This window comes from Salvelinus alpinus, chromosome 28 (assembly GCF_045679555.1).
Source record: "Salvelinus alpinus chromosome 28, SLU_Salpinus.1, whole genome shotgun sequence".
In the NCBI taxonomy this organism is placed as follows: Eukaryota; Metazoa; Chordata; class Actinopteri; order Salmoniformes; family Salmonidae; genus Salvelinus; species Salvelinus alpinus.
This window is the reverse complement of record NC_092113.1, coordinates 31948562-31960569: the sequence shown is the minus strand read 5'-3', so window position 1 is coordinate 31960569 and position 12008 is coordinate 31948562. Positions and strand designations below refer to the sequence as shown.

General features: G+C 46.2%; 2 protein-coding genes across 4 annotated transcripts; one reads left to right on the top strand and one right to left on the bottom strand.

The window, feature by feature from the left end:
- Window positions 1-2356: 2356 nt before the first annotated feature.
- On the top strand, window positions 2357-6537 carry LOC139557698 (G-protein coupled receptor 182-like). 2 transcript variants are annotated; one of them, XM_071372795.1, is made up of 2 exons: window positions 2357-2578; window positions 4685-6537. In XM_071372795.1, the coding sequence occupies exon 2, from the start codon at window positions 4688-4690 to the stop codon at window positions 5777-5779; it is 1092 nt and encodes a 363-aa protein (XP_071228896.1). In that variant the 5' UTR covers window positions 2357-2578; window positions 4685-4687; the 3' UTR covers window positions 5780-6537. The 2 variants fall into 2 exon arrangements, with proteins under 2 accessions (XP_071228896.1, XP_071228897.1); XM_071372796.1 differs by having other exon boundaries at window positions 2416-2583.
- A 1120-nt stretch (window positions 6538-7657) lies between these two features.
- Window positions 7658-11996, bottom strand: LOC139557702 (zinc finger and BTB domain-containing protein 39-like). 2 transcript variants are annotated; one of them, XM_071372799.1, is made up of 3 exons: window positions 11869-11996; window positions 9788-11464; window positions 7658-9602 (listed from the first exon to the last, which is right to left on the bottom strand). In XM_071372799.1, exons 2-3 carry the CDS (start codon window positions 11432-11434, stop codon window positions 8688-8690), a joined length of 2562 nt encoding a protein of 853 aa, XP_071228900.1. In that variant the 5' UTR covers window positions 11435-11464; window positions 11869-11996; the 3' UTR covers window positions 7658-8687. The 2 variants fall into 2 exon arrangements, with proteins under 2 accessions (XP_071228900.1, XP_071228901.1); XM_071372800.1 differs by lacking the exon at window positions 11869-11996 and adding an exon at window positions 11721-11859.
- Window positions 11997-12008: the final 12 nt, after the last annotated feature.

The following is a 12008-nucleotide window of genomic DNA, read 5'->3' as shown; positions in this document are numbered from 1 at the left end:
ATTGTCTTATGTTAAGTGGCTGATTTTTTTTTTTGGTTTATCACACAGCCCCCTTCATACCAACTAAACTGTGTTTTTACTCAAGTTTAATCTTAGAAGACAATTGGTAGAATTATAGTTTTGTTGTTCGCCACAGAATAACTGGACAGAGAAATTCAGAAAGTATTCAGACCCCTTAACTTTTTTCACATTTTGTTACATTACAGCCTTATTTTTATTTTATTTTTTCCTCAATCTACACACACTACCCCATAATGACAAAGCAAAAACAGGTAAAAAAAAAAAACAACCTGAAATATCACATTTACATAAGTATGCAGACCCTTTACTCAGTACTTTGGGGCGGCAGGTAGCCTAGTGGTTAGAGCGTTGGAATAGTAACCAAAAGGTTGCAAGATCAAATCCCTGAGCTGTCTCTGAGCTCCTGAACAAGGCAGTTAACCCACTGTTCCTAGGCCGTCATTGAAAATAAGAATTTGTTATTAATTGACTTTCCCAGTTAAATAAAGGTCAAATAAAAAACTTTGTTGAAGCACCTATGGCAGCGATTACAGCCTCGAGTCTTCTTGGGTATGATGCTACAAGCTTGGCACACCTGTATTTGTGGAGTTTTTCACCTTCTCTGCAGATCCTCTCAAGCTCTGTCGGGTTGGATGGGGAGCGTTGCTGCACAACTATTTTCAGGTCTTTTCAGATCGGGTTCAATCGGGTTGATCGGGTTCAAATCCGGGCTCTGGCTGGGCCACTCAAGGACATTCAGAGACTTGTCCCGAAGCTACTCCGTTGCCTTGGCTGTGTGGGGTTGTTGTGTGGGGTTGTTGTCCTGTTGGAAGGTGAACCTTCGCCCCAGTCTGAGGTCCTGAGCACTCTGGAGCAGGCTTTCATTAAATCAAGTTTTTGACACGTGCTGAATACAACAACCTTAACGTGAAATGCTTACTTACAAGCCCTTAATCAACAATGCAATAAAGTTAAGAAAATATTTACTAAATAAAACAAAATTAAATAAAAATAACGAGGCTATATACAGGTGGTACCGGTACTGAGTCAATGTACGGGGGTACAGGTTAGTCAAGGTAATTTGTTCATGTAGGTAGGGGTAAAGTGACTATGCATAGATAATAAACAGTGAGTAGCAGCAGTGTAAAAACAAATGGGTGTGGTGTCAATGTAAATAGTCCAGGTGGCCATTTGATCAATTGTTCAGCAGTCTTGGGATAGAAGCTATTAAGGAGCCATTTGGACCTAGACTTGGCGCACTGGTATCGTACAGTCTATGACTTGGGTGACTGGAGTCTTTGACAATGTTTTGGGCCTTCCTCTGAGGAGTGGCTTCCGTCTGGCCTACCATAATGGCCTGATTGGTGGAGTGCTGCAGAGATGGTTGTCCTTCTGGAAGATTCTCCCATCTCCACAGAGGAACTCTAGAGCTCTGTCAGAGTGACCATCGGGATCTTGGTCACCTCCCTGACCAAGGCCCTTCTTCCCCTATTGCTCAGTTTGGCCGGGCGGTCAGCTCTAGGAAGGGTCTTGGTGGTTCCAAACTTTTTCCAGATCTGTGCCTCGACACAATCCTGTCACGGAGCTCTTTGGACAATTCCTTCAACCCCATGGCTTGGTTTTTGCTCTGACGTGCGCTGTCAACTGTGGGACCTTATATAGACAGGTGTGTGCCTTTCCAAATCATGTTACCACAGGTGGACTCCAATCAAGTTGTAGAAACATCTCAAGGATGATCAATGGAAACAGGATGCACCTGAGCTCAATTTTGAGTCTCATAGCAAATGGTCTGAATACTTATGTAAATAAGGTATTCGTTTTTAAAATGTAATACATTTGCAAATCTGTTTCTGCTTCATCATTATGGGGTATTGTGTGTAGATTGATATGAAAAACATTTATTTAATCAATTTTTGATTTAACAAAATGTGGAAAAAGGCAAGGGGTTTGAATACTTTCCAAATGCACTGTATTTACCACTTTATATGTGAAGGAAAATATCATAAAAGGTTGATAGAGGAGCATACAATATGTGTGATGTACTAAGCAACAATGCTAAATTTGCAGCTGTTATGGAGGTAAAGGTAGAGATTCTAGGTAGGCTGCTTTCCCTGTTCCATCCAGTCACACTGACCCCCCGTAACAGCTTCTCAAATGGCACCGTATTACCTATATAGTGCATTAGTTTTAACAAGGCAATAAAAAGTACTCCACTAAATCGGGAATGGGGAGCTATTTGGGACATAGGCCAGTATTTCCCCCCTAGCAGCTCCACAGCCATCAAGGCTTTCCTGCTCTTCTCCACACTACCAACCCCCACCCCCTTCTTAGGATGTCCTGTCAACTCTGGCACTGAGAAGACAGGACGGGGGAGGAGAGAGAGGGCTTTGTCTGTCAGTCCAGTCAGCCTGAACTAAGCACAGATTCTCCAGGACCCCAGAGCCAGTCCAGCCTTCTCGCTCCTCCAAGCCTCAGCTAACTCCCCAGGCAGGCAGACCACCAGAACCCCCTGCCCTGAGGGACCTTTCCTAACCACTCATCATCTATCACCAGGTTCTCCTCGCCACAGCACATCAAGGTACTGTATGTATCACAACAGTATGGCTTCCTGCTGTTCTTCACCTCTAGTAGAATTTTCAATGATTTGAGTTTAGACTTGATAGACTCTAAGAGTGAAAAATGAAAAACTTAATTTGCGAATATTCATATTTATTATTTAATTATCTCATTATGGTCTACACAAAGTAATTTATTCATGCATTTTTTGGCTGTATTATTATGATAAGTAAAGAGGAAAACAGCAAATTATGATTATCTCAAATTAGCTAGTATACACATACGCCATAGTGTCTGACTTTGTCTCAGGTAGATAAAAAAAACTATATACAGTGGGGAGAACAAGTATTTGATACACTGCCGATTTTGCAGGTTTTCCTACTTACAAAGCATGTAGAGGTCTGTAATTTTTATCATAGGTACACTTCAACTGTGAGAGACGGAATCTAAAACAAAAATCCAGAAAATCACATTGTATGATCTTTAAGTAATTAATTTGTATTTTATTGCATGACATAAGTATTTGATCACCAACAACCAGTAAGAATTCCGGCTCTCACAGACCTGTTAGTTTTTCTTTAAGAAGCCCTCCTGTTCTCCACTCATTACCTGTATTAACTGCACCTGTTTGAACTCGTTACCTGTATAAAAGACACCTGTCCACAACCTCAATCAAACAGACTCCAACCTCTCCACAATGGCCAAGACCAGAGAGCTGTGTAAGGATATCAGGGTTAAATTGTAGACCTGCACAAGGCTGGGATGGGCTACAGGACAATAGGCAAGCAGCTTGGTGAGAAGGCAACAACTGTTGGCGCAATTATTAGAAAATGGAAGAAGTTCAAGATGATGGTCAATCACCCTCGGTCTGGGGCTCCATGCAAGATCTCACCTCGTGGGGCATCAATGATCATGAGGAAGGTGAGGGATCAGCCAGAACTACACGGCAGGACCTGGTCAATGACCTGAAGAGAGCTGGGACCACAGTCTCAAAGAAAACCATTAGTAACACACTACGCCGTCATGGATTAAAATCCTGCAGCGCACGCAAGGTCCCCCTGCTCAAGCCAGCGCATGTCCAGGCCCGTCTGAAGTTTGCCAATGACCATCTGGATGATCCAGAGGAGGAATGGGAGAAGGTCATGTGGTCTGTTGAGACAAAAATAGAGCTTTTTGGTCTAAACTCCACTCGCCGTGTTTGGAGGAAGAAGAAGGATGAGTACAACCCCAAGATCACCATCCCAACCGTGAAGCATGGAGGTGGAAACATCATTCTTTGGGGATGCTTTTCTGTAAAGGGGACAGGACGACTGCACCGTATTGAGGGGAGGATGGATGGGGCCATGTATCGCGAGATCTTGGCCAACAACCTCCTTCCCTCAGTAAGAGCATTGAAGATGGGTCGTGGCTGGGTCTTCCAGCATGACAACGACCCGAAACACACAGCCAGGGCAACTAAGGAGTGGCTCCATAAGAAGCATCTCAAGGTCCTGGAGTGGCCTAGCCAGTCTCCAGACCTGAACCCAATAGAAAATCTTTGGAGGGAGCTGAAAGTCCGTATTGCCCAGCGACAGCCCCGAAACCTGAAGGATCTGGAGAAGGTCTGTATGGAGGAGTGGGCCAAAATACCTGCTGCAGTGTGTGCAAACCTGGTCAAGAACTACAGGAAACGTATGATCTCTGTAATTGCAAACAAAGGTTTCTGTACCAAATATTAAGTTCTGCTTTTCTGATGTATCAAATACTTATGTCATGCAATAAAATGCAAATTAATTACTTAAAAATCATACAATGTGATTTTCTGGATTTTTGTTTTAGATTCCGTCTCTCACAGTTGAAGTGTACCTATGATAAAAATTACAGACCTCTACATGCTTTGTAAGTAGGAAAACCTGCAAAATCGGCAGTGTATCAAATACTTGTTCTCCCCACTGTATATATATATATTCTTCATGACAATTCTCTGGTGTGAAATGCTCCTCACATTTCATTTTGCAGCTCAAAACCAGCCAGAAATGCATGTTTCACCACTGCACGTCCTCCACTGCTTACATTATGTCTGACTTTAATCTGATTATCCCAATTCTAAACTCCTAACACGGCTAACAATTTCCTCTGCTTTCAATAGACAATGAACGAATTTGACTTGCACAACTCCTCGTTAAATTTCTTCAATGGCACGCCCTGGTTCGTCTACGAGTGCACCCTCAACCTGGATAAGGACTATCAGCGGATCGCCTTGTTCCTCCTCTACCTGCTGCTGTTCATGGTGGGGCTGGCTGAAAACACCCTGGTGGTCTGGGTCAATTGGCGCCGGCGCCACTCGGCCAACGGCGTCTTGTTCTGCGTTATCAACGTGAGCTTGTCGGACCTGATGGTGGTTCTGATGTTGCCCTTCTACATGCTGGAGGTGACCATGGACAAGGTATGGCTGTGGGGCCGCTTCCTGTGTAAAGTCACCCACCTCATCTACGTGATCAACTTCTATAGCAGCTCCTTCTTCCTGGCCTTCATGACCCTGGAGCGCTACCTGTCCCTGTCCAGGCCCTCGTCTCCCGCCTGCTTCCCCGTGGCCAGACGTCGCCGCTGGCTACTCTGCGGTGGTCTCTGGCTCCTCTCCCTGTTCCTGGCTCTGCTGGAGAACGTCCACATGGACCTGCTGGAGTGGGACGAGCCGGGCTGCTACATGCTGCCAGAGAACAACTACACCGAGTGGTTCGTCTCCGTCTCCTTCCTCTGCCTCATCTTCCAGTTCCTTGGCCCGGCCTCCGTCATCGTCACCTGTAACATCTTGATAGCCCGAGCGGTGCGCTCCGCTCCAGACGTGCAGGGAAAACGGGACGTCTGGCTGGTGCATGTTTACTCCCTGGTGTTTGTCCTCTGCTGGCTGCCGTACCACATGGTCTTGTTCCTGATGATGGTGAATGATCTGGACCCTCACGTGTTCAGCTGCAACACAGTGGAGGTGCTCTACAACTCCTACAGTGTGGTTGAGGGCCTGTCGCTCTTCCACTGCATCGCCAACCCTGTCCTTTACAACTTCCTCAGCAAGAGCTTCCGTTCCAACCTGATCAACGCTGTGGTCCACTATGCACCCAGGGAGGGTCCAGGAGGGTCGAATCCCCAAGAAACTGCACCCAACGCAGGAGGACCAGACACTAGGAAGAAACAACGCAAGCTTAGCAACATGAGCACCAGTCACTCTGATGTTGCTGGGTTGTAGAAAAAGGAAGCACCACAGTGTCACATTGAGACTTAACTAGCTATCATCACTGAAGGACAATGTAGGAAAGGGGAAAAAAGCACTTGAGCTGTTACTGAAGCGTGTGCTGCCTTCACAGGCTAAAAGACAGGGCACAAGACAAGGTTTCTTAGTCTGACTCTCTTGGGTCCAGATTGTTCACCCTTCTCCCAAAGTGTACACTTCCACACTTTCATTTCAAAGTATTTGATTGGTGTAAGCATTGGCTGAAGGGAGTTTTTTACATTATAAAACAAAAGAGAACATGACCAGCAGTGTGCAAGTACACATTTATGGAGAATTGTGGAGAATCAGGATTCAGCCTTGGTCACTAAGAAATAGTAATGTAAATGATGGGCTCTCTGTCCCTCATCTGTCTCCCGTTTTTCTCATTCAGCACATCAATAATGTTGTAAACAGAGGAAGGAAGGAAACGCTTTCAGATTTTTTTTCTTTGAACTTCCACAGGAACTTGTGGCACCAATATCTAGGAACTTCTGGAGGACAGAATTAGTCATTACATCGCAGGGTGAAGAGAAGCTTCCTCGCAAATAAACATTTTCCTCTTATACTTATACTTATAACTGAGTATAAACAACTTGTAAAATTGAAATGCAACTGCTAAATGTAAAACATTTTGATTACACAAACACATAAACAAATCTTAATTTCCACAGTAACTGTTTTTCTGCTGAATTTGTAAATGTGTTGAAAGCTGAATAAAAGTATTTCAAACAGAATGATTGTGTTAATATCAATATCAACTTCACCTTTTGATTATTTACAATAGGGAAAAATAAAGGCAAGACTATGAATAGCTCACGTAGAAGGAGGCAGGTAGCCTAGAGTGTTGAGCCAGTAACCAAAAGGTCGCTGGTTCGAATACCTAAGCCAACAAGGTGAAAATAACTGTCAGCGTGCCCTTGAGCAAGGCACTTAACCCTAATTTGCTACGGGCTGCCTTACTACTATGACTGACCTTTTAAAACAACACATTTCACTGCACCATCTTTACATTTTTTATGGGCTGGTTTCCCAGAGATTAAGCATAGTCCTGGACTAAATAGCACTTTCAATGGATATTCTCCATTAAATTTACTTTTCAGTCCAGGACTAGGTTTAATCTGTAACTGGAAAACATCTCTTAAATGTTATAACTTTTATTTTTATGCAGACCTGGGTAAAATTATATATTTGATTAGTTATTTATACTTATTTTCTGTTTATTTTAGTATTTTCAAATCTGTCCTAAATCAACTACTTCTATTGAAAGTATTTAAATTTCCTATAAATAGCCTACTTTTTAAAGTATTTAAGTACTTATCTTCAAATGCATGGGTTATTAAATGCATGTTAGTGTGAGTATTTCCAAATACATTCCAATATTCAACTAGTCTTTTCAAATAAATATCTAAATACTTCCAAATGTCTTTGAAAGTAATATAAAAAAATACCCTGAGTATTATTTCAACACAGGTCTGATTGCACAAAATCAGTCATTTTTTTAGTTTAATACTTGCCTGAGTTTGCTTTCACTGGGAAGTCCGGAAGGAATTTTATGTTGGTTTAACGATGTTGACATGGTAATAAGAGGGAGAAAAGGCTTAGGTTTCACTTCACATACAGCACAATGGGAGGAAGCAGCATACCAAGAACAGAACACCGTTACAGGTTCAAAGGTCACCAGTCCCTAAAGCAGGATCTAGATAAACACGCAAATTGTGCATAATGCATATGCATCATTAAAATGTAATGATGAATGTACTATTCTGTGGCAGCGGACATAACAGATCAAATACAATGAAGAAAAAACAAAGCATTAGGGTTAGGTCGAAAAGTAACTAGACAATGAGATCAACATTTATTTGTTATATTTACTTTATTCTTTTCAGAACTAGAAACGAGATATAAAGGCCAACGTTCATAGTTCTCATTTTAAAAAAGTACATAAAATAATAAATAGTTTAATCCGACTGATGAGGTGAGACACCAAATAGTTGTTTAAATGTCATCATACCCAAAGTGAGCACTTGAAGGACCACAAGTCTACAAAACACAATACTCATAACGTAGTGCCTTTGAAATGCTGAGACAAGGCAGACATGATTTCCTGTGAATTTTTAAACCTCTTGCGTGACTAAATGGCACTCTGGTTGGAAACTACCGTTCATACCATCTGATCAGTAACACATATGAACTACTATATAATGTCTGCATTATAGTCTATCACAACATAACAAATGCTTTGAGGAAGATCTACCTAAATGGTTTCCTAGGGAACAGATACAGCAAGGCCTCATTCATCCTCCCATTCTTCAGTTACAAAGTATGACTGGTCAGGTACACTTAACCCATGTTAATGGGTACATATGCTTGGTGCAGCGTGGCAAATATTGTGTTTCACTCAGACACACATGAATGGTCTGTCACGTGTTTAATATAAAAATGGATGAACATGTAACTGACAAAATGCTTACAGTGATAGAAAAATGTTATTCATTTTTTGTAAAACTGAGTAAGAAGACACTTAAGACAAAGTTTGACTGCAACTTAGGAAAAGCCAATGGACTTGCGTTGTAAACAGTAGCACGTCCTTCCTTCCATAGACCACAATAGATATACTGCCACCAAGTGGCTAAGCTTCTTCCAAGAAAGATGACCTTTCCAGCGACACTATGCTACAAAACAGGTCTCTTCGATCCATAATACCATCTGAAATACAGACATAAAACAAGTGAAATACATTCTACACGGCTATAGATATGGTCCACAACCAGAAAGAGGTATTGAAAGCGAGTGGAAAAGAGAGGGAGAGAAGGGGCGAGAGACAGGCAGACAAAGAGACGGGGGGAAGAAAAGGAAGTGAAAGAGACACCAGAGGAGTAGCTGATCAGGTGTCCAGGGCGGGGAGGGGTTCTTTGGAGTGGTCGTTGTACATGAAGGTCTGCTCTATGTTGAAGTCTGGAGGCAGGTGGTCTTTGTGAACGTCCATGTGGGAGGACACCAGCTTGAGCGTGGAAAAGTAGAGGCCGCAAATGGTGCAGCGGTACATGAGTGCCCCGGCGTGGGTCTTCAGGTGGCAGATCATAGTGGAGCGCCCTCGGAAGAACCTCAGGCACACCTTGCACTGGTACGGCTTCTCCCCAGTGTGGATGCGCAGGTGGTAGGTGAACTCGCCAGAGTGGGCAAAGCGTTTGCCACAGAAGCGACAGCGGTACCATTTCTCCCGGGGGATGGTGCCACCCATGGAGTTCCCATTGGACAGGAGGCCCGTGGGAAAGCCAGCCGCCACGGCCCCCTGGAGCAGCTTGTCTGAGAGGCTGAAGGAGCCCAGGCCGAAGCCCATGTTGCCCAGCTTCCCCAGGCTGCCTGCCTCCAGGGGGGAGGAGGAGGAGCAAGAGGAAGGGTACTCTATCTGGTCAGCCTTTCGTTTCCCTGCCCACCCCTGGCTGCCCTGGGCCTCGTTGGTGTGAAAGCTCAGGTGGTACTGGAAGGCTGAGGCGGAGCGGAAGGTCTGTGGGCATAAGAAGCAACGCAGCTCCTCCTCTCCCTCTGGTCCGGCTGCTTTATGAGCCCTCATGGCCTCTCTGTCAGTGGCGGCCTCCTCAGCATGCAGGAACATGTGTCTGTCCAGCAGAGGGCGATCTAGGAAGCCGCAGGCGCAGAGCGGGCATGAGTAGACTGGCAGGGAGAGGTGGGTGAGGGCGTGCCACAGCAGGGCACACAGGGAGGGCTGGGGCAGCTGGCACACACCGCAGCTCAGTGACTGGATAGACACGTGACTAAGCAGGTGATCCCTGATGACCTGGGGGAAGGAGAGAGACAGTATGTCAACAATACAAGGAGGGATAATAGATGTCTTAGCCACTTCAATGCAATAGGTGTACTCGAGTTCAATGAATTTGATTGAGCTATGTCAATCTATATATTTTACCGTCGCCATTAGCCAAAACGCAATCACTCAGGAAAAGTGGAGCAAACCAAACTGACCTGGAAGTCCTTGGTGAGGGCTTTGTTACAGACAGCACACTGCAGCTCCCCGTTGTGCCCCTGGGTGGCGTTGTGGAGCTGACTGGGGAGGGTGTACCTGGCTGCAGCTTGGCGCCGGTGGCGTACCAACTTGGCCTGGCTGTTGAACTGGAGATGACACATGTCACAAGAGAACACCACATGGGACAGGGCGTGGGTGATGCTGGCGCCACGGTCTCCGGGGAAAGATGCCCCACACACCCTGCAGGCCCCTGTCTCAGAGAGGTGGGTCTCTGCGTGGGCCCTCAGGGAAGCGGAGTCTGCCAACAGTGCCATTCCACAGGCTTTACACGCCATTATACCCTGCACCGACGACACCTGGCCAGTGTTCACACCTCCTGCACTGACCGCTGCTCCGTTCTCCACACACACCAAGTCCTCGTCTTCATCCTCCTCCTCATCTTCCTCCTCCATGTAGTTCTCGCCATCGCTCAACTCAATGATCTCTCCAGCCAGCTGTCTCCACTGGTCCACTCCTCCATCAGTCCCTTCTTCATCTCCCTGCAGATGCTCTCTCTCTTCCTCGTTCTCTTCATCATCATCTTCATCATCCTCCCCCCCAAAGATGACCCCTGCGTGGTCAGAGCTCACCCCTCCCACCCCAGCCTCCACCACTCCCATCTGCAGGCTGTCCAGGGGGTCTCCAGAGGAGGACATGGGGGCCTCCCTCACCCCACAGATGTCCCCTCCCAGCTGGGCTGATGAGTCGGGGTAGGAGCAGGAGTCAGACACACATGGAGGTACAGAACCAGCCCTACTCCCACTAACTACCATCTGTTCTTCCTCACCGTTACCAACCCCGTCTCCCACCACCACCTCCTCAGTCTTCAGCTGCAGGGGAGGTCCAGGTGTAGCCACCACAGCTACAGTGGACATGTCTACTGAACTCTGCTGATCTCCTGTCAGCTGTAGCCGTTTGTCTTCGGCCATCTGTCCATAGCCCAGGTGAGACTGGACGTCCTCTGCTTTGAGGGACAGGGACAGAGGGGCTGTGTGTCCACCACCCCGGCCCAGCCTGGCCACCCTGCTGCCCTGGGGGAGAGGTGAGGGGGCCGCCGCTGGAGTAGGAGCAGCCGAGGGACCAGCAGATGATGACAGGGAGGAACAAGACGCTGCAGAGGACGAGCACACGGATGACCCAGCAGCAGCAGCTGCAACCATGTCAGGGTCCAGGTCTCCATCCACCACACAGTCTGCAGAGCCAGAGCCCGGTTGCTGCAGGTCAGGGAAGGTAGCGTGACAGGCCCTCACCAGCTCTCTCACCCCCAGCCTCTCTGCCAGCTCATACAGCACTCCTACATCTATCAGGTCTGTGAAGATCTCTCCCGTGTAGATGAAAGTCAGCACCTTCTCAAAATTGGCCGGGGACACAAAATCCAGAGTGTACGTTGTCGTGGCTCCGGCTCCTGAGGTTACGATCTGGGTCCCCCTGCCCGAGAACAGGCTGCGGAAGTGGGTTCCGGCGCACGCGAGCACGGCGCGGTGCACTGCAAAGGCGCGGCTCCCCACCTGGAGGATGACATCACAGAAGAGGCGAGACAGGCGGCAGTGGTTGAGTTCGGCGAGGAGGCCAGCGGCGTGGCCTGAGCCCTGCAGCCGAATCCTCATCCCTCCCTGGCGGTGTTACTCAAATCCCAACTAGGAGAAGAGACAAGGGGAAGCCAACAGCGTCATTGTCTAGCCTAAATCAGTCCGCAATAACATAATCCAGTATCAAGCGCCATTGATTGATTGTGAGATTAAGGGGAGTGCAGCTTTGTCGAGTGCCATGCTTGTAAAACAAATAGATAATACTTATTGAACTAACAGGTAGTTATTAGAGCTCGAATACATAATAAACTAGGGAAACATTGTAACGTTTCAAGTTTCATTGAATGCTAATTTGTTAGGGTACCTAGTTTGCCAGCTAACGCTAGCTGCAGATCAGTTTTCTACGTTTGCCATGATCCAATTCCAAACTCTACAAAATGCAAACCTCTAAACACCTTTCTACAAGGATAGACAGAGTCTTTCATAAATAATGTTGATATTATATTCTTTACCAATAGAAGGCAGTATGTTCGACCATTTAGTCAACGGTTTCGCTAGCTTCCTTTTTTATTATCGGTCGTTAGTCGCACAGCAATGACGTAAAACAAAATAATGCTTGGAAGGCTGCTTGAATGCCAAATATTTTGCAGTA